At 54.1% G+C, this 21185-nt stretch overlaps 1 protein-coding gene across 1 annotated transcript in view; it reads right to left on the bottom strand.

Moving 5' to 3' along the window:
* Positions 1–21185, bottom strand: part of CDK1 (cyclin dependent kinase 1) — a 240173-nt gene that overhangs the window by 3740 nt on the left and 215248 nt on the right. The window contains exon 7 of the mRNA XM_069611210.1: positions 13415–13556. Coding sequence (XP_069467311.1) covers positions 13415–13556 — 142 coding nt within the window. The remainder of the gene's footprint in view (positions 1–13414; positions 13557–21185) is intronic.

Below are 21185 nucleotides of genomic sequence, written 5' to 3' on the forward strand. Positions count from 1 at the left end.
AAGAGGGGGAGTGAAAGCAGCAAAGGGTGGTGGAGGGTGCACCTTCTTGGCCAGGGGGTTCACCTTGGGGGTGTTGGCCGTTGCCACAGGTGGGGCAACCAGTGCAATAGGCATCCTCGTCTGGATCTTCGATACCAGCCTATGCAGTGCTGAAAGGATGTCCAATGATGGGTCTCTTGGAGGTGGGTGTGGCAGCTGAGGTGCAGGCTAAATAGGCCACTGGGGCACCGACTGGGAGCCCTGGCCATCACCACCTTGCTGCTCTTCGCCAGCCTGCTCGTTGTAAAGCATGCTTCCTAAGTTTCCATCCTCCTGGATGGTTTGCAGACCGTGAGCTCCCCCTCAGAGGAGATATCCCTAACCTGGAGGGCTACCGCACCCCCCTCCTCCTCTGCTTCCAGCGGTGAAGGTCTCAGGGAGATGACGTGCACCTTCTCCAGGGTCCTCTGTGTGCCGGAACACGGTCTCCCTCCTGGGAGGAAGGGACACCCTGGCCTTAGGTGTCACATCCTGTGGGGGTGCCTCAGCGGCCTTCAGACAGCGCCACCCCCCTACCCTCCCTACCCTCCCTACCCCCCCTCTCGATGGAAAGCTGACCCTTCAGTGGGTGCACCTGGACCTTAACGGTCAGGGCCGGAGCCTTGCTCCTTTTGGGCCTCCGATAGGATGACTTGGCGACTTTATCTTGGCCGAAGATCCCGAGTGTTAACTGGTGACTGAGGCTGAAGACGAACTCACCCTGCTGCAGAGGAGCCCGTTGCAACGGCGCTCGCAGTGGCAGTGTACTCCCAGTGCTTAGCCTTCTGGTGCCCTCAAAGGACTTAGAAATCCGCTCAGCCTTCTTGGCACTTGGAGGGGCATCTTGCTGGGACCCAACCAGAGCAGGGACCTTGGCCTTTAGACACTCATTCAGCTGCCTGTGCCGATCCCTCATCGTGCATGGGGCCATCTCCTGGCAAAACACAATCCTTGTGGTGCGCCGGGTACAGGCAGTAGTCACTTGGCATGCTTGTTACCGGAAAAGACATTCCACAAGCCACAGCAGGAGCAAATCCTTACCAGGGGAGCTGAATCCTTTTCTTCTGACATGGTCCACGTGGCGTAGGCCTGTGAATCTTCTGGAAGCCTCCACAAAGAAACTTGATGAAATCCACCTTTGAGGGGATGAAGAATCCGAAAATGAGTCCCAGTCAGAAGGTTGCTCAATGGAGCACATGGCCCGAAAAATAGAATAAACTGTCCAAACGCAAAAACGCAGTAAAAGCTTAAGAGCTAAACATGCGGACTCCCAACACTCGAATGTGCGGTGAAAATCTGAAGATGGCTGCCAGAGGAGGGGCTTAGGTAGAGGGCAGTCATTGGCTGGGGGCAGTATGACCCCAGCGACCAGCGATTGTTTAATTTCTGAACTGTCTTCACTTAACCTGATCAGATGCGAGTCTTGTGCTCTCCAGAATCGGCCGGAGATTTCTCCCGAGTGTTCAGCTGAGCCCGCAGACTTCCGTCCCCGTTCTTGCAGCGGCTACCCACTTCAATGGTTGCCACCCTCAGACGGTTAGATCTTTTCTTGACACATGGACATTGAAACAGACATCTGTTCTGGCGCACAAGTTTTCCAACCTGCACCCCTTCAGTACCCGGACTCAAATTCAGCCATCTGCCACGCAGGATCCTTAACTGGAACATTGCCAATTTCCATATACACAATAAACAACTGATCGATTCCTGTTGCGGTTGCTAAGGTTGGTTTACAACTATTTGTAATCTCCTGATGAAGACTTAACAAAACCAACATTAACACGTCGAAACCGGTAGAGAAATCTAGGATAAGACCACCCGTGAAGATTCTTTTTGGCCTATCCCAATTGCTGACCACTTATAAAATCTACTGTGGCCTTGCACCATGTGTTTTGCACAAACTTTTTGTACAATAATTAAATTGTGGATGTATTGCTATATTTGTTATATGTTTTTATACTTATTGATGTTTTGTATTAGTAGTTTGATGGATTTTGCATGGATGCGGATGAATGTATGAATGATTTAATAGGATGATTTATCAAATTATGATGGTTTTTAAATATTCCTGCGATGTTAAATAACTGATTGAGTGCAGATTAATTTCAGATTAAAATTAGGTACAAAAAAATCCTTAATACGCCTTTGTAAATTGTATCCTCTGGATTTTCTTCTGAGATATACTATTACTTTAATACCCGGATCTAGAGAGTTGGGTCTCCTGTGCCTTTCAGAGAGTTCACTTAACAACCAAATGGATTCTCTTTACCGAGGATTCCCAGCCCGACGACTGGGAATACTCATGATCATGTGAATTCATGCCAGATCCCATGCTGGAGAAAGCAGTTGCCGCTTTAACCGTTGTCACCGCCGAGATGACCTTTCTACCCACAGCATCCAACTTTTCCCCTCTTGCTGTGCCGGGTGACAGCACAACTGGTTGGCGATTACTTTTGCGCAGCCACTGAGACCACAAAGTCCGGTGATGGCTATGACTGCAGACTCTTGGGTCAGACTGGCACTTCTCCAGGTGGTCTTTTTTCGCCGGGGCTGAGGTAGTTTTTCAGCAGCACTAGGCCGTCATCCCAGATTTCTCCAAGGAATGGTCTTCCTTTTCGCCTCATGGCATTGATAGAAGCCCTCCATCTCCTCTGGTGTGAGCTGGAAGAGTTCCGATGCGCAGGCGACCATGGAGTGGAAGGAGGCCACTTACATCTGGGGGAAAAGCCCTTGGATGCCAAGAGATTTTGCCGATGTCTCATCACCGTGTCCATCCCTGTATTCCTGGGGGAGCGAGGGATGTAAGGTGGTGTACAGAGCCACTTTTCTTTGGCGGTGGTGACCCCAGTGTTAACAGGGTCTATGCCAGTGGTGCAGACGGCATCCTCTTCTGCATCTACGACACCAGCGTGTGGAGAGTCGAAAGAATGTCCTGAGACAAATCTCTGGGAGGTGCCGGGAGTAGGCTTGCTGGGCCCAGCGCTTATGTCATCGCAACCACTGGCGACCACCACCTCCTTGATGTTCCAGTCATCCCAAATGTCTGCCGGGATAGTGGGGATGGAACCCATGTCCTCATCGCCAGAGGAAATCTGTGCCCTGGAGAATTTGCACCCCAGCCCCTTAGTCCTGAGGAGTGGGTCTCGGGCTTAGGGATGGCATGATCTTTTCTGGGGTCTTTCCCACGAGTTTGGCCAAAGCCTCCCGCATGCGAGGAAAAGCCTCTCTGGCCACTGTCTGGGTACCAGGACTGGGTCAGCAGCCACCAACTCCATAGTGGAGGATGATTTAGCCTGGATCACCTGGGCCTTCATGGGCAGGTTGGACACCTTAGCCTGCTGTTTGGCCTTCTCCGGTTTATCCCGCAACTTACCAGGGCTAGCGAACTTCCTCTTAGACGAAGAACTGGAGGTATGGCTGGAGACAGAGCTTGCGCAGCGACCTCTACTGAAGCAGTGTTTGGCCTTGTTTTGAGCCCCCACGAATGAAGCGCCTTTAAAAAGGACTTCAAAGCCTGCTCGGACTGGCTAGATGCGAGCGAGCCTGGTCCCTGTGAACTACATGGGGTAGAGGCCTTGGCTTTGAGCCACACCGCCAGTTTGATGTGCCGATCCTTAATGGAGTGCTTGGTACAGCCAAGACAGATCTCACAATCCTTGTGCGTCAGGTGAAGACAATAAAGGCACTCTGAATGCTTGTCGGCCACCAACACATTCCTCAAACCGCAGGGTTGCAGAGCTCCAAGCGGGGAACCCCTGTCCTCCAACACGGTCTGTCGTAGGCCCAATGGCCTCCTGGAATCTTTGAAGAAGAAACTCAACGATTATGCCCTTGAGGGGGCGATGAGATGCTGACAAATTTATCACCGTTAGTCGGATGAAGAAAAGATAGCGCACACTGGCTTGATTGAACAAAAATAGTAATTTCCCAGCAATAAAAGCATGAAAAACACAGAAAGCTCTCAGAGCTGAACATGACTCCCCCCAACACTTCGACATGCGGTAAAAATCTGAAGATGGCTGCAAGAGGAGCTTAGGGAGAGGGCAGTCATTGACTGAGGGCAGCATGACCCAGAGCTCAGCCATAGGTTTATAGGAGAAACACAGTTTATAAGTGAAAGTAAAACTTACCTTTTACCAAGGATTCCCAGCCTGACGGGAAATAGTCATGAACATTTGAATGCATGCCAGACTCATGCTGGAGCAAGAAAGCTATTGACCACTTGAAGGGCAGTCTGGTTTTTCTATTAAATTGCAAAGATGTGGGAGTAAAAGCCATGCCCCTGCTAAGGGAGAGGAACCTTCTCCACAAGGTAACTCATCAGGCGGTCCAGGAAACCCTGTAAACTGCCAAAGGACAGCCCTGTCTGATAGAGAGTGTCCGTGTGCAAACATTTTGGCTGCTGGCTTGAAGAGCATTGCCAGTGATTTGGCAGTCTGCAAGCTCTTTTTTATAGAATTCCACATCAGTGGTCGAGTGGCAGATCTAGGCTTGTCCTGAACATCAGGGTTGAATAGGGTCGCCTTGAGCCATGCAGTTCTTCACATGCCAGTTGCCTTGTAGATTGCCCTGCTACAGGCATCTGTGCGCGCCATTGCAGCTTCCATGATGTTCAGTGCCACAGGTTTTCACTTCAGCGAGTCCTGCCTTGTCGGCTGGAATATCTGGAAGTCTGCATGCAATTTCCCTTGACAGTTGTTCATTAGCAGCGGCCAGAATGGCATTGGCATTTGCCTGCCTGAGGGGGATCCCTGCATTCGAATACATCTTTCCATAGGCTGCAAGCATTTTTTCCTTGCCCTCGAGTGCTGCAGTTCAGGTGCTCCTGGTAGATGTCTGAGGCTTGGCGTTCTTAAACTTTGCCACAATCGCTGAGTGGTTGGGGTAAATTGACAGAGCAGAGCGTCACCCTCCACCTGCCTGAATTTTGCATCCAGCCATTTATTTGTTGGCAGAGTGGGGCTAAAGCCAACCCTCCTTTGCCAAAGCCTCCACAAACTTCTGCAACTGGATGCCAGATCTGGATTCTGACGATGGAGTACTTCCACCAGTACCCACCTGACAACGGCAGCTCCTGGGGCAGAGATGCCCAGGTACTCAGCTAGGCTAGCGATACGATCATGGAATGCCCTCACCAATGAAGGAGTGTCCTGCTCCCCTGTCTTGTTGGTGACCAGAGTAAGAAGGGGCCCCTGAGTTGGCGCAGGAGGTGTATGCGCTGCAATCAGGACTACCTGAGGCATGGGCAACGGTGGTGGAGGTACAGGCACCAGCTGATGTAGCAGTGCGAGCGGCAGCATCTCCTGAATTATGCCATTAAAAAAGGTGTTCCCATTTGCGCATAAGAGTCAAAAACTTGTTGAAAAACTATCCTTGCAAGCAGACGGTGCAATCCTGCGCTGGCTGCAGTGGAGTAAAGGCCTGTTGTCATCCCACACATTGGGATTACATGCCCTCATGGTACTGTGCTTGACCCGTGAAGGTCGGGTGTGAAGTGGTCCACCTTCCCAAAGGCACCAGGGGCAGAGTATGTGGATCAGAGGTGAGAATGGAACCATCGCATGATGGGCACCTGCTGAAGCCAGCCGGAGACGACATGAGCCAGGGACAGGCTAGATCACTGGTGGACGGTGTTCCCAAAACCTAAAAATCAGGAAAAAAAAACCAAGGATTAGGAAAGTGTGGAATTATGAGGCTCAAGGCCCAACCAAAGAGCGCTGGTCAAAGCGGTCTGCTTCCATCAAGGTGGATGGGGTTAGGGGAGTGCATGCTCCCAGGGCCACACATGTGTATATATTTAAAGGAAAAGTGTTCTTTTTCTGGTGAAAAAGAATCTGTTCCCGTCCCTAGCAAGAGACACCCATACAGGTTGGAGAAAAGGGGACGGGACCTAGGAGTAAAAAAAAAAAAAAAACTCTATGGAACAAGTTACTTACTTGTAACTGTTGTTCTCCAGCATGGGTCTGGCATGGATTCACATGCTCATGAAAATTCCCCGTCAGGCTGGGAATCCTCGGTAAAGTTTCGTTTCTGGTCTGTCTTTCGTAGTAGTAACCAATCACTGATCTCTGCGTCATACTGACCACAGCCAATGACTGCCCTCTACCTAAGCCCCCCCTCCTTCTGGCAGCCATCTTCAGATTTGGTAGCACGTGAAGTGGCAGTATGACCAAGTGAAGAGCCGCAGAGGGGTAGGCGGGAGGGTTCGCATGTGAATCCATGCCAGACCCATGCTGGAGAACAACAGTTACAGGTAAGTAACTTGTTCCTTCTCCAGCATGGGGTCTGGCATGGATTCACATGCTCACGAATAAAGAATACATAGCAGTACACACATTACATCAAACTCAACATTAAGCAATTCTTACCTTCTCACCAGGCTCACCTTAGGCGAACAGATTGCGCAGCACTGCTTGGCCGACCCTGGACTCCTCCCTGGAATCCCGATCGACGCAGTAGAATTTCGTGAAGGTGTGCGTCGACCTCCACGTAGCAGCCCTGCAGATGTCCAGCAGGGGCACACCAGATAGGAACGCTGTGGTAGCTGCGATCGCTCTGGTGGAATGGGCTCTCGGACGGCCAGGCAGCGGTCGGTTTGCCAACCGATGACAGTACATGATACAGCCGGAGAGCCATCTGGGAATGGAGGCCTATGAGAGAGCCTTCCCTTGATTGGTCAAAAGTTCACAAAAAGTTGTGACGTCTTCCGAAAACACTTTGTGCGGTCCACGTAAAACTTCAGCGCTCTAGCCACATCCAGCGAGTGCAAAGTCCTTTCAGCCGGCGACGAAAAGAAAACAGGCAACACCAAGGGTTCGTTGAGGTGGAAGTCCGACGGCACCTTGGGCATGAAGGAGGGGTGCGTCCTGAGCACTACCCTCGTGTCGTGAAAAGTCAAGTACAGGGGCTTGCAGGAAAGGGCCTGGATCTCTCCCATTCTTGGTGCGGAGGTGATGGCCACAAGAAACGCTGTTTTCCACGACAAGAACTTCAACGGAGCCAAGTGCAGAGGCTCGAACAGAGGTCCCATGAGCTTGGTCAGCACCACGTTGAGCTCCCAACCCGGGGCCAGAGCCTTCACCGGCGGGAACGATATGAACAGTCCCTTCATGAATTCTTTCACCAGACGAGACCACAAAGACGTCTGCCCCGTGGTTCTGGTGTATCGGGAGATCGCAGCAAGATGAATCTTGATGGACGCGTGCGCCAGTCCAGCCTTGGCCAGCGTCAGAAGGTACGGCAGTACCTGGGGAGCCGTAATCCGTAGAGGGTTAATCTTCTGTGCGTGGCACCAGACAGAGAACCTCTTCCATTTGTGTCCATAGCATTTAAGAGTTGAGGACGCCCTGGCCTTTGCAAGAACCTCTCTGCAGTCGACCGGTATGTCGTATCCTCCAAACTCTAACGCTGCAGGAGCCAGGCCTGCAAGTTCAGCGACTTCGGGTCGTGATGGAGGATGGCGCCTCCTTCCCTGGAGAGAAGATCCGCGTCCACTGGCAGCTTGATTGACGGGGACGCTGACAAGTCCAGAAGGTCTGGGAACCATATCTGCCTCGGCCACGCAGGTGCGACGAGGATCATCCTGCACCGTGACCTCTTGAGCTGGTTGATGAGCCGGATCAGCAATGGCGGGAACGCGTATAGAAACAGGCCCTCCCAGGGGAACGAGAAAGCATCGCCCATGCTCCTCGGCTGGGGAAACCTGCTGGCGAACCTCCGGCACTTGGAGTTTGTCGCCGTCGCGAACAGATCGATCTGGGGTGTGCCCCACCGTCGGAAGAGGCGGTCCACTAGATCCTGTCGTAGTTCCCACTCGTGGCACGAGCGCAGCTCTCTGCTGAGCGAGTCGGCGATGGTTTTTATCCCTGCCAGATGAAACTACACCAGAAACAACCCTTGGGCGACGGCCCACTGCCACAGATCCTGCGCCTCCTTGGACAGTGCTGGGGACCTGGTTCCGCCCTGCTTCCTGATGTAGAACATGGTGGTGTTGTCGGTGAAGATCTTCACCACCTTACCCTTGAGGGACGGAAGAAAGGACCCGAGGGCCCAAAACACTGCACGGAGCTCCAGGACGTTGATATGGAGGGACTTCTCCGTCGGAAGCCAAAGGCCTCTCGCGTGCAGATTTTTGGTGTGCGCTCCCCACCCTTCCAGGGAGGCATCCGTGGTCACCGTCTCCTGGTGGCCGGGGGTCTGGAAGTCCATGCCCGCCGTCAGATGCACGCGGGTGCCCCACCACCAGATCGCTCGTCGGAAACTCTTGTCGAGTGTGATCCTCTCCTCGAAGCTGCCCGTCGTCTGGATCCAGCGCGCGTCCAGGAACTCCTGCAACAGGCGCATCCGGAGCCTGCACAGGCAGATGAGATAAATGCAAGAAGACATTCCGAGGAGGGACTTGATGGACCTCACCCTGGCCGCGTCCGCAACCAGCATCCGCTGCACCTTGCCCAAGATCGCCCTCGTCCTTTCCTCTGACGGAGAGGCCAGAAGCGGGCACCAGGTGGGACTTGGCGTAGTTTAAGGAGAATCCCAGGTCCGTGAGTAGTTGGACGGTCCTTCCCGTGTGCTCCACGGCGAGCTCCTTCGTCTTTGCTCGGATGAGCCAATCCTGGTAGGGGTAGACGTGGATCCCCTCTCGGCGCAGCTGCGCCGCCACCGGTGCAAGGCACTTGGTGAACACCCTGGGTACCGACCTCAATCCGAAGGGAAGGTCTCTGAACTGGTAGTGACGCCCCTGTACCACGAACCCGAGAAACTTTCGGTGTCCCTTTAGGATGGGAATATGGAAGTAAGCATCCTCCAAATCCAACGAAGACAGGAAATCGCCCTCCTCCAGTTGACCCAGGACGTGTTGGAGGGTGACCATCCGGAACTTCTGTGCCTTGATGAATTTGTTCAGTCGTCGTAGGTCCAGGATGGGACGCCATCCTCCCGTCTTCTTCACGAGGAAGTATCTTGAGTAAACTCCGGAGCCCGAAGCCTCTTTGTGACGAGCTTGATGGCGCCCTTCTTGAGCATCGCCTTTACCTCCAAGAGAAGTTGAGGGACGTGATGTTCTTTCCTGGCCACAGGGGGGACGCGTGGGCACCTCTTTAGAAACTCAAGCGCGTGACCCTGAGCTAGGGCGCCCACCACCCAACGGTCAGTGGAGATGGACTCCCACACGCTGACTAAGCTCGCCAGCCGGCCTCCCACCGAGGTGCTTTGGTGGGGGGCCCGACCCCACGACCGGTTCAGTCCTGCTTCGACGAGGCTTTGCCGCCTTGTCCTCCTTGGCGACGACGGCGGGGTCCGCCTGACTTGCCTCGTCCCCTGTAAGCTTCCTGTGACGACGAACGGGCCGCTTGACGGTAGGTGGAAAATCCACCGCTGGAACCTTTGGAGGCACCCTGTTTGCCTCCGCCACTCCGAAAGGGCAGCCACCGTTGCTGGGGAACCCAAGAGCCCGGGCCGTCTCCGTGTCCGCCTTGATGGCTTGAAGGGAATCGTCCACTGTTTTCCCAAACAGGTTGTTTCCGTCGAACGGCATGTCCAAGACTCTGGTCTGCACGTCCTGACGGAAGTCGGTAGACTTTAGCCATCCACGTCACCTAAGGCACACGCCGTTGCTCAACTGGCGAAATCCAGTGTCAGCGATGTCGTCGCAATCGTAACGGCGTGGTCCGACGCCACCTCTCCTTCCTGCAAGATCTCTAGGGCTTCCGCCCTCTTGTCGTCTTGTAGGAAGTCCAGCGGGGGGGCCAGTTTGTACCACAACTCCCTGTCGTAGCGGGCTACGATAGCCAAGGCGTTGGCCGCCTTAATCGTCGTCGAGATGACCCTGCGTCCCATCGTGTCCAATTTTTTTCCCTCGCCGTCCGGTGGGGAGGTCGACGTAGAGGCCGCGCACCCTACCCTCACCCCCCGCTTTCTTCCTGGCCGCCGCGGAGACGACCGAGTCCGGGGTCGGCTGTACCCGAAGGCACAAGGGGGCTGCGTCCGGGACCCGGTACTTCTCGTACCGATCCCTTCTAGCCGGCGTCGTGGATGGGTTGAGGAGGGCGAGGCCAAATATCGTCCAGTAGAGGTACAACGAGGACAGTCTTCCTCTTGGCCTCGCGCCATTGATAAAGGAAACCTTCCTTCTCTTCCGGGCAGAGCTGGAAAAGCTCGGATGCCCTGGCGATCATGGAGTGAAACGATCCAATCTCGTCGGGCGGGGAAGCCCGGGTGGGAGGTGACGACGGGAGATCGTAAACCTTGTTGTCTGTACCAGTCGCGGCCGTGTCAGTCCCTGTATCATCCCCACGTGTCGTGGACGGGGAGGAGGGCTGAACAGGGTGCAATGTCTGAAAAGGAGGTAGAGGATGAATCCTTCTCTTCAGGGGTGGGCTCCCAGAAGGGCCTGGCTCCGGGTCCCCCGTCGGGAGAGGTTCCTCCGTTGGTGGTAACGGCAGTCTCGTCCTCATCTCTGAGCATAAGGACTGTATAGCCAACAAAATGGCCGCCAAGTTGTCTTGCGGCACTGGTTGAGGGGAGTCCGACGGGCGGTCAGGAGCCCGTCGGCACCCTCGACGTTTTCGTTGTCTCCTACGTCGGGGTCCCTCCCGACAGGCTGGTGGTGGTCTTCCACGCCAACGCTGTGGCTTAAGACTTCAACCAGCTCCTCCTCAGAGGTTGAGGCCGAATCCACAACGACCTCCTGCCCACCCTTTTTCTTCTCCGTCAGAGGTTTCACGGGGGTCCTGTCGATGGGCATGAAAGAGGACTCCCTCCGCGGTGGCAGCGAGACTCTGGGCCCCGAGGTCGCCACCACTGGTGTAGCCTCCACAGGCTGAGCCAGGGCCGCCGCGACTGTCTCGATAGAGGCTTGGCCGGATGGATTAAGGCTTTCACCACCTTAGGTGCACTCACCGCCTTCTCCTTGGGGGGAGGGTCACCGCCTCGCTCCCCCTCCGATGGGGCCTTCGAGCTCGACCGGGGTCTCTCCAGGAGCTTCGCCGGGTGCTCGGCCTTCCGCTTACCCGAGCCAGAGCGTTGGTTCGTGGTTGATGGCACCTAGGGAGGATGCGCCCTGCCTGGCGCCTGTAGAGCCCGACCGTTCGGCGCTCGCGGTGCTTGGCCTTCTGTTGGACCCCCGTCGCCAGGGCGCCCTCAAAGGTCTTAGAAGACCGCTCGGACTTCTTCTCGCCTGACGGGCTCTTTCCTTCCAGCCAGTTGGCGAGACGTTGATGGCGGTCCTTCATGGTCCGCTCCGACATATTGCCGCAAAACGCACAGTCCTGCTCCACGTGAGTCTTGTCCTCATGTAGGCAGTAAAGGCAAAGGGAGTGTTCGTCCTCCTTAAAGACATTCTGAAGCTGGCATCCAGGGCAGACCCTGAACAGCTTTCCAGGCGTCTAGCTTCCCTTCTCCTGGGCCATGTCCGAGATGGGCCTGAGAAACTTCTGGAGTCCTCCAAAAGCGTGGCTCGACGAAGTCTTCACCGTTGAGGGGCGTAGACAAATCCGACACGGGTCCCCGTTGATCGGATGAAGAAACGGTGGAGCTTGAGGCTCTTTTGACCGAAAAAAACAAAATGAGCAAAACATGAAAAAAAAATAGCACTAACGTTCGAGAGCAATAGCACGAGGATCGCAACACTTGAACGTGCGGTAAAAATCTGAAGATGGCTATCAGAGGCGGGGCTTAGGTAGAGGGCAGTCATTGGCTGTGGTCAGTATGACGCAGAGATCAGTGATTGGTTACTACTACGAAAGACAGATCAGAAACGAAACAGATTTCTTCTTTACAGAGGATTCCCAGCCTGACGACGGGGAATATTCATGAGCATGTGAATCCATGCCAGACCCCATGCTGGAGAAAAATACACACGACACAATTACACAACCCACTAAATTGCTCACTACTTTGTATTTGATACTGTTTGAACCATGCAAACCCAATCCTTATGTAGCAAATCTTTAGATATCCAAAAGGTTCTCCAGAGTCCTAGGGGGAGCAGCATTAGGAGAGTCCACTCTGATAAGGCGTTTAGGACAAAAACCAAGTTTAGAGTCCAAAGTATCATTACTAATGTGAGTAGTACAAATGGTGTGGGAAGCAGCTCCCACCACTGAGATCCTAGAGGACTTTGCCTGCAAGTATTGGCTTGGCCACCAATAACCTAGGTCACTGTGGCTAGCACCATGGAAAGCCGGACTTTGTGACTAATGCAAACCCAATGGGGGGTGGGGTAGTTCAACAGATCAGAATCTCCACCCATGAAGCCCCCACAAGAAGCTTCTACAGAAGACATTTCAGTTTTTGGGGGTTGTGTAGTCATTCACGGAGAGCTCGATTTAGCTCTTCCAGCAAAGGTCAGCACAATAGGGTTGCAGCATCACAGCAAAGCAGATTATGTCCAAGAATATTCCTGCAGCCTGACTTGATAAAAATCCTTGAAAAGGAGCAAAGATGGTACCAGGTCTGGTCAAATCACAGAGATGCAAGCTTCTTCAACCTGGGTAACGGTGCTACAGTTTGAGCATGACAGCTTACTGGTTAGGCACAATCAAAGGGAGGGGCTCTGTAATGGCTTTTCTGTCGAGTTGGTCAAGGGACCATACTTGTGTTGCCCGAGCAAACGCTTATTCCTGCAGCCAAAATGTGTTATAAGGGTGGATTAAAACTGAATTTCCCCCAAGCACCTTACCCCAGAGTTGGGTGGCTCAGACTACATGGCCCACATTTCCTACGCTTGGACTAGCAACCATCCCAAGAAGTGCTCAGTTTTTGATATAGCTTTAGCCCTATAGCATAAAAAACCTCTAAACTGTAGAACACTACACAAACTGCTTCCATTCAAACTCACCCAGTGACCAATTGCGAGTTCAGGCCCTGGCCTTGCATGTAGACACTCCACAAGGCATTTGTGGAGGCCACAAAGACATTTAGACCACCATTATACTGTAAAAAACAAACGTGGATTTAAAAAATAAAAAATTAATTTCTCTTGGCCTTCGTCACAGAACCCACTCTCTCCAGGGTCTGTTCGATATGCATACAAGTGTAAGGACAGACAACTGCAAATTGGCCTTTAGAAAAACATTCAAGCAGGTGTCAACTTGCACACTATTGTGGATATCCCAACTAAGCACACTTACGAACACAGGTCTGAAAATGACTTCAGTCAACATGCACAGGATGATTAACAATCGTTAGTTTTACGGACTAAAGACCATATTATGCGTGCCATTCTAACAGATCTGAGCAAAATTGTCAAGAAACATTTATTAAAGAGAACTGTAGGACGGTTATCAAAGCAGGCTAGGGGTGGAGACCTGCCTTCAGCAGAAAAGCACTTTACTACACGTGCAGCTTCTTTCTTACCATTACATTTATGTGTGATCAAACAAAAAATAAAAAAACTCACAGCAAGCAAATCGAGTCCATCTTGATTTATGTTTTTAACAATATTTGATAAGCCACCAGCTTTCCATTTGGGGAATGTATTCTTGTAATCCTGTAACGATTCAACTTCAGGCCAGATTTCGTTGTTTGGCGTTCCTAATGCTCTGAAACAAAAAGGCCAAATTAAACCCCAAAAAAAAAAGAAATTCTTGCTTCATCAAAACCTATTTTAGGCAAGCATATTATTGGTCGACGTCAGATTTCAGGGTTTTTCCTCCTGGAAAGAATATTTACTTAATCACGTGTACCAATAGTTTATGTGCTAGAAAGTGAACACAACATAACAATCACAGGCGCATGGTCAAGCACAAGGGTTAATGGACATTTGTTCAACTTCAATCTTGTACTGCACACAAAATACAATTAAGTATGGGCAGAGATTTTTGTGGCTGGTGTTAAGCTGGCGTGGGTCACAACATTTTCAAAGTATATTTTGCAGATTCTCTTTAGTGGATATCAAGACCACAAGCCAGTAGCACAGTGAGCTAAGAGCTTGCCGCCCCCGATGGGTGCAGCCTGCTCTGGCAGCTTCGATTCCCGGCAGGGTCAACTCAGCCATTCATCCTTCCGAGGTCAATAAATGGAGTACCACTCTGTGGGATACTGTCTTTTCTATCCTTCTTTGACCCATAGGTGCGTAGCGCTATAGAAGGAACAAGTTACTTACCTGTAACTGTTGTTCTCCAGCATGGGTCTGGCATGGATTCACATGCTCATGAATATTCCCCGTCGTCAGGCTGGGAATCCTCGGTAAAGAAAAAACCAGTATCAGTTTCGTTTCTGATCTGTCTTTCGTAGTAATAACCAATCACTGGTCTCTGCGTCATACTGACCACAGCCAATGACTGCCCTCTACCTAAGCACCGCCTCTGGCAGCCATCTTCAGATTTGGAAGCACGTGAAGTGGCAGTATGACCAAGTGAAGAGCCGCAGAGGGGTAGGCGGGAGGGTTCGCATGTGAATCCATGCCAGACCCATGCTGGAGAACAACAGTTACAGGTAAGTAACTTGTTCCTTCTCCAGCATGGGGTCTGGCATGGATTCACATGCTCATGAATAAAGAATACATAGCAGTACACACATGCACAACCACGGGAGGTGGCAAAGGCTCAACATTAAGCATCTTACCTCCTCACCAGGCTCACCTCAGGCGAACAGGTTGCGCAGCACTGCTTGGCCGACCCTGGACTCCTCCCTGGAATCCCGGTCGACGCAGTAGAATTTCGTGAAGGTGTGCGTCGACCTCCACGTAGCAGCCCTGCATATGTCCAGCAGGGGCACACCAGATAGGAACGCCGTGGTAGCTGCGATCGCTCTGGTGGAATGGGCTCTCGGACGGCCAGGCAGCGGTCGGTTTGCCAACCGGTGACAGTACATGATACAGCCAGAGAGCCATCTGGAAATGGAAGCCTTCGAGAGAGCCTTCCCCTGATTGACAGGTCCAAAGTTCACAAAGAGTTGTGACGTCTTCCGAAAACACTTCGTGCGGTCTACGTAGAACTTCAGCGCTCTAGCCACATCCAGCGAGTGCAAAGTCCTCTCAGCCGGCGACCAAGGCGACGGGAAGAACACAGGCAACACCAAGGGTTCGTTGAGATGGAAGTCCGACGGCACCTTGGGCATGAAGGAGGGGTGCGTCCTGAGCACTACCCTCGTGTCGTGGAAAGTCAAGTACGGGGCCTTGCAGGAAAGGGCCTGGATCTCTCCCACTCGTCGTGCGGAGGTGATGGCCACAAGAAAAGCTGTTTTCCACGATAGAAACTTCAACGGGGCCGAGTGCAGAGGCTCGAACGGAGGTCCCATGAGGTTGGTCAGCACCACGTTGAGCTCCCACGCCGGGGCCGGAGCCTTCACCGGCGGGAACGATCTGAACAGTCCCTTCATGAACTCCTTCACCAGACGATGAGACCACAAGGACGTCCGCCCCGTGGTTCTGGTGTATCGGGAGATCGCAGCAAGATGAATCTTGATGGACGCGTGTGCCAGACCAGCTTTGGCCAGCGTCAGCAGGTACGGCAGTACTTGGGGAGCCGTAATCCGTAGAGGGTTAATCTTCTGTGCGTGGCACCAGACAGAGAACCTCTTCGATTTGTGTCCGTAGCATTTAAGAGTCGAGGACGCCCTGGCCTTTGCAAGAACCTCTCTGCAATCGGCCGGTATGTCGTATCCTCCAAACTCTAGCGCTGCAGGAGCCAGGCCTGCAAGTTCAGCGACTTCGGGTCGTGGTGGAGGATGGCGCCTCCTTCCCTGGAGAGTAGATCCGCGTCCGCCGGCAGCTTGATCGGCGGGGACGCTGACAAGTCCAGAAGGTCCGGGAACCATATGCGCCTCGGCCACGCAGGTGCGACGAGGATCATCCTGCACCGTGACCTCTTGAGCTGGTTGACGAGCCGGATTAGCAGAGGCAAGGGAGGGAACGCGTAGAGGAACAGGCCCTCCCAGGGGAACGAGAAAGCATCGCCCATGCTCCTCGTCTGGGGAAACCTGCTGGCGAACCTCCGGCACTTGGTGTTCGTCGCCGTCGCGAACAGGTCGATCTGGGGTGTGCCCCACCGTCGGAAGAGGCGATCCACCAGATCCTGCCGTAGTTCCCACTCGTGGCACGAGCGCAGCTCCCTGCTGAGTGAGTCGGCGATGGTGTTTTTTATCCCTGCCAGATGAAACGGCATCATAAACATCCCTTGGGCGACGGCCCAATGCCACAGGTCCTGCGCCTCCTTGGACAGCGCTGGGGACCTGGTTCCGCCCGGTTTCCTGATGTAAAACATGGTGGTGGTGTTGTCGGTGAAGATCCTCACCACCTTGCCCTTGAGGGATGGAAGGAAGGACCTGAGGGCCCAAAACACTGCACGGAGCTCCAGGACGTTGATATGCAGGGACTTCTCCGTCGGGAGCCAGAGTCCACTTGCGTGCAGATTTTCGGTGTGCGCTCCCCACCCTTCCAGGGAGGCATCCGTGGTCACAGTCTCCTGGTGGGCTGGGGTCTGGAAGTCCATGCCCGCCGTCAGATGCGCGCGGGTGCCCCACCACCGTATCGCTCGTCGGAAACTCTCGTCGAGCTTGATCCTTTCCTCGAAGCTGCCCGTCGTCTGGATCCAGCGCGCATCCAGGAATTCTTGCAACGGGCGCATCCGGAGCCTGCACATGGGAATGAGGTAGATGCAGGAAGACATCATCCCGAGGAGGGACTTGATGGACCTCACCTTGGCCGCGTCGGCCACCAACATCCGTTGCACCTTGCCCAAGATGGTCCTGGTCCTCTCCTCCGACGGGGAGGCCAGAAGGGACACTGTCGAGCCTCGCTCCCAGAAACAGTGCGACTTGCGCGGGCACCAGGTGGGATTTGGCGTAGTTCACGGAGAATCCCAGGTCCGTGAGGAGTTGGACGGTCCTTGCCGTGTGGACCACGGCGAGCTCCCTCGTCTTGGCGCGGATGAGCCAGTCGTCCAGGTAGGGGTAGACGTGAATCCCCTCGCGGCACAGCTGCGCCGCCACCGGTGCGAGGCACTTGGTGAATACCCTGGGTGCCGACCGTAGTCCGAAGGGAAGGGCTTTGAACTGGTAATGACGCCCTTGGACCACGAATCTGAGGAATTTTCGGTGCCCCTTTAGGATGGGAATGTGGAAGTAGGCATCCTCCAAATCCAACGACGATAGGAAGTCTCCTTCCTCCAGCTGACCCAGGACGTGCTGGAGGGTGACCATCCGGAACTTCTGCGCCTTGATGAACTTGTTCAGACGTCGCAGGTCTAGGATGGGGCGCCATCCTCCAGTCTTCTTCACGAGGAAATATCGCGAGTAGACTCCGGAGCCCCGAAGCCTCTTTGGGACGAGTTCGATGGCGCCCTTTCTGAGCATCGCCTTTACCTCCAGGAGAAGTTGAGGGACGTGAAGTTCTTTCCTGGCCACGGGGGGGACGCGCGGGCACCTTCTTTGAAACGGCGCGTGGCCCCGGGCCAGGGCGTCCAGCACCCAACGGTCGGTGGAGATGGACTCCCACACGCTGACGAAGCCCGCCAGCCGGCCTCCCACCGGGGTGCTTCGGTGGGGGCCCGACCCCACGGCCGGTTCAATCCTGCTTGGACGCGGCCTTGCCGCCTTGACCTCCTTGGCGACGACGGCGGGGTCCGCTAGACTTGCCTCGTCCTCTGTAGGCCTCTTGCGACAACGAGCGGGCCGCTTGACGGTAGGAAGCGAAACCGCCGCCGGAACCTTTGGAGGCGCCCTTGCCTCCGCCGCTCCGAAAGGGCGTTCGTCGTTGCTGCAGGACTCCAAGGGCCCTGGCCGTCTCAGTATCCGCCTTGATGGCCTGAAGGGAATCGTCCACTGTCTTCCCAAACAGGTTGTTCCCGTCGAAGGGCATGTCCAGGACTCTGGTCTGGACGTCCTGCCGAAAGTCCGTAGCTTTGAGCGATCCACGACGTCGAAGGCAAACGCCGTTGCCCAGCGGGCGGAACCCAGTGTCGGCGATGTCCGTCGCCACGGTGATGGCGTGGTCCGACGCCACCTCACCTTCCTGCAGGATCTCAAGGGCCTCCGCCCTCTTGTCGTCCGGCAGAAAATCCAGCAGGGGAGCTATCTTGTACCAGAGCTCCCTGTCGTAGCGGGCCACGATAGCCAAGGCGTTGGCCGCTTTAATAGTCGTCGCTGCCGACGAGATGACTCTACGTCCCATAGCATCCAATTTCTTTCCCTCGCCGTCCGGCGGGGAAGTCGATGTGGAGGCCGCACCCCCCCCCCGCTTTCTTCCTGGCTGCCGCGGAGACGACGGAGTCCGGGGTAGGCTGCGCCCGGAGGCATAGGGGGGCCGTGTCCGGGACCCGGTACTTTTTCTCGTACCGGTCTCTTCTAGCTGGCGTCGTGGAAGGGTTCTTGAGGAGGGAAAGGCCCTCATCCCAAATGTCGTCCAACAGAGGCACTGCGAGGACCGTCTTCCTCTTGGCCTCGCGCCGCTGATAAAGGAAGCCTTCTTTTTCTTCTCCTCAGGGCAGAGTTGGAAAAGCTCGGAAGCCCTGGAGATCATGGAGTGGAAAGATCCGATCTCGTCTGGCGGAGAAGCCCTGGTGGGAGGCGACGACGGAAAATCCTCGTCGTATGCCTCGTCGTCCGTACCCGTCGCTGCCGTGTCAGTCCCCGTATCATCCCCTCGGGTGGACGGAGAGGAGGGCTGGACGGGGCGCGACGGTTGAAAAGGAGGTGGTGGATTGATCCTTCTTTTCTTGGTAGGGGGAACACCAGAAGGTCCCGGTTCTGGATCCCCCGACGGGAGAGGTTCCTCCGTCGGTAACGGTAGCCTCGTCCTTATCTCGGAGCATAAGGACTGTATGGCCAACAAAATGGCCGCCGAGTTGTCTTGCGGCGCTGGCAGAGGGGAATCCGACGGGCGAGCAGGGGCCCCGTCGGTATCCTCGACGATGTCGTCGTCGTCACCTGCGTCGGGGTCCATTCCGACGGGCTGGCCTTCTTCCACGCCTAGGCCGTGGCTTAAGACCTCGATCAGCTCCTCTTCTGAGGTTGAGGCCGAATCTACGACGACGCCCTGCCCCCCCCTTCTTCCCCACGGAGGGTTTCACGGGGGTCCTATCGATGGGCACAAAGGAAGACTCCCTCCGAGGAGGCAGGGAGATTCTGGGCCCTGAGGTCGCCACCACTGGTGTAGCCACCACAGGCTGAGCCAGGGCCGCCGCGACCGTTTCGATAGAGGGCTTGGTCGGATGGATCGAGGCCTTCACCACCTTAGGTGCGCTCACCGCCTTATCCTTGAGGGAGGGGGCACTGCCACGCTCCTCCTCTGCCTTAGAGCTCGACCGGGGCCTCTCCAGGAGCTTCGCCGGGTGCTCGGCCTTCCTCTTACCCGACCCAGAGCGTTGGCTCGTGGTTGATGGTGCCGGGGAGGGTGCGCCCTGCCTGGCGCCCGTAGAGCCCGACCGTTCGGCACTCCCGGTGCCAGCGGACTCGCGGTGCTTGGCCTTATGTTGGGCCCCCGTCGCCGGGGCGCCCTCAAAGGTCTTAGAAGACCGCTCGGATTTCTTCTTCTTCTCGCCAGACGGGCTCTTACCCTCCAGCCAGTTGGCGAGACGTTGATGGCGGTCCTTCATGGTCCGTTCCGACATGTTGCCGCAAAACGCACAGTCCTTCTCCACGTGAGTCTTGTCCTCATGAAGGCAGTAAAGGCAGAAAGAGTGTTCGTCCTCCTTGAAGACGTTCTGCAGCTGGCATCCAGGGCAGACCCTGAACAGCTTTCCGGGCGTCGAGCTTCCCTTCTCCTGGGCCATCTCCGAGACCGGGCCTGAGAAGCTTCTGGAGTCCTCCGAAGCGTAGCTCGACGAAATCTTCACCCTTGAGGGGCACAGATGAATCCGACACGGGTCCCCGTTGATCGGATGTAGGATCGGTGGAGCTTGAGGCTCTTTTGACCGAAAGAATCGAAGTTTTTTTGTGAAAAAGCGCGAAAAAAAGCACTAACGCTCGAGAGCAATAGCACGAGGATCCCAACACATGAACGTGCGGTAAAAATCTGAAGATGGCTGCCAGAGGCGGTGCTTAGGTAGAGGGCAGTCATTGGCTGTGGTCAGTATGACGCAGAGACCAGTGATTGGTTATTACTACGAAAGACAGATCAGAAACGAAACCGATACTGGTTTTTTCTTTACCGAGGATTCCCAGCCTGACGACGGGGAATATTCATGAGCATGTGAATCCATGCCAGACCCCATGCTGGAGAAGAACAACATTATCCAACACCCATACACTTCTTTCACCAACAAGTCTCCAAACACTCAACCACTTAGGTGGTAGAAGAGCAGGAGTCAGTGCGGATGTAGGAGAGCCTATTCCAGCCTTCCACCCACTGCTCCCCAATTGATCTTTCAACAAGAAAGGAGGCTAATTTAGGGAGGAGACTGAAAACGTGAACACAAATAAGCAAGGATTCAAAGGTAGGATTAATGCAGTGGAACGGCTTGCACTGGCTCAGGATTCCATCCTAAATCCGTGGTGCAGCCTCAAAGACAGAACACGCATTAGCAATGCCAACAGTTTGAGCTTTTATGGAGGCATGGAAAAAGCACTTGTCAGGCACTGTTGCAGTTGTATTAACTGCACATTTTTGATCGCAGGTACACAATGGTGTAAGTAAATGTGCACCTAATAGCATAAATGCCCAATACGTGTACACAATCCAAAACTGCTGGCTTGGCCGGTGCTCGTTTTTGACATGTCTTCAGTGAAGGACAGAGAAAGTGCTTATAAATCAAGTAGTTGCAGGCAGACCTGGTTAAGACCTTTTAATTACACAAGTAGTACGTTTACAATGCCAAACTCAAGACTGCTTTGAAGAAAAAAAGCTGTCCAGCACTTAGTGCAAATTATAAGTTACTCACCGCAGTTACCAACACTTAGTCCATAGTCCCCTTTCCTCCATATTGCATGGGCGTCCCTCCTAGGGACAGGAAACTCAACCTTTCACCAAAAAAAATTAAAAAAAAATCTTCCCCATCAAATTTAGAGGCGCAGCTCTGGGAGCATGCTTTTTACTGACTCCACCCACCGGCGCCACTCAGTCCCCATAGACAAGTCAATATTACAATTGCTTAATGATATATGGCATTTATAACATGCCTATACACAAGTGTTTCACTTGATGACACCAGTCATTAAGGGGAGGATGGTGGGGTGTATGGAGGAAAGGGGACTAGGTACCAAGTACATTAGTCACTGCAGTAACAATTACT

This window comes from Ambystoma mexicanum, chromosome 8, assembly GCF_040938575.1.
Source record: "Ambystoma mexicanum isolate Mex_15411 chromosome 8, UKY_AmexF1_1, whole genome shotgun sequence".
NCBI classification, from domain to species: Eukaryota; Metazoa; Chordata; class Amphibia; order Caudata; family Ambystomatidae; genus Ambystoma; species Ambystoma mexicanum.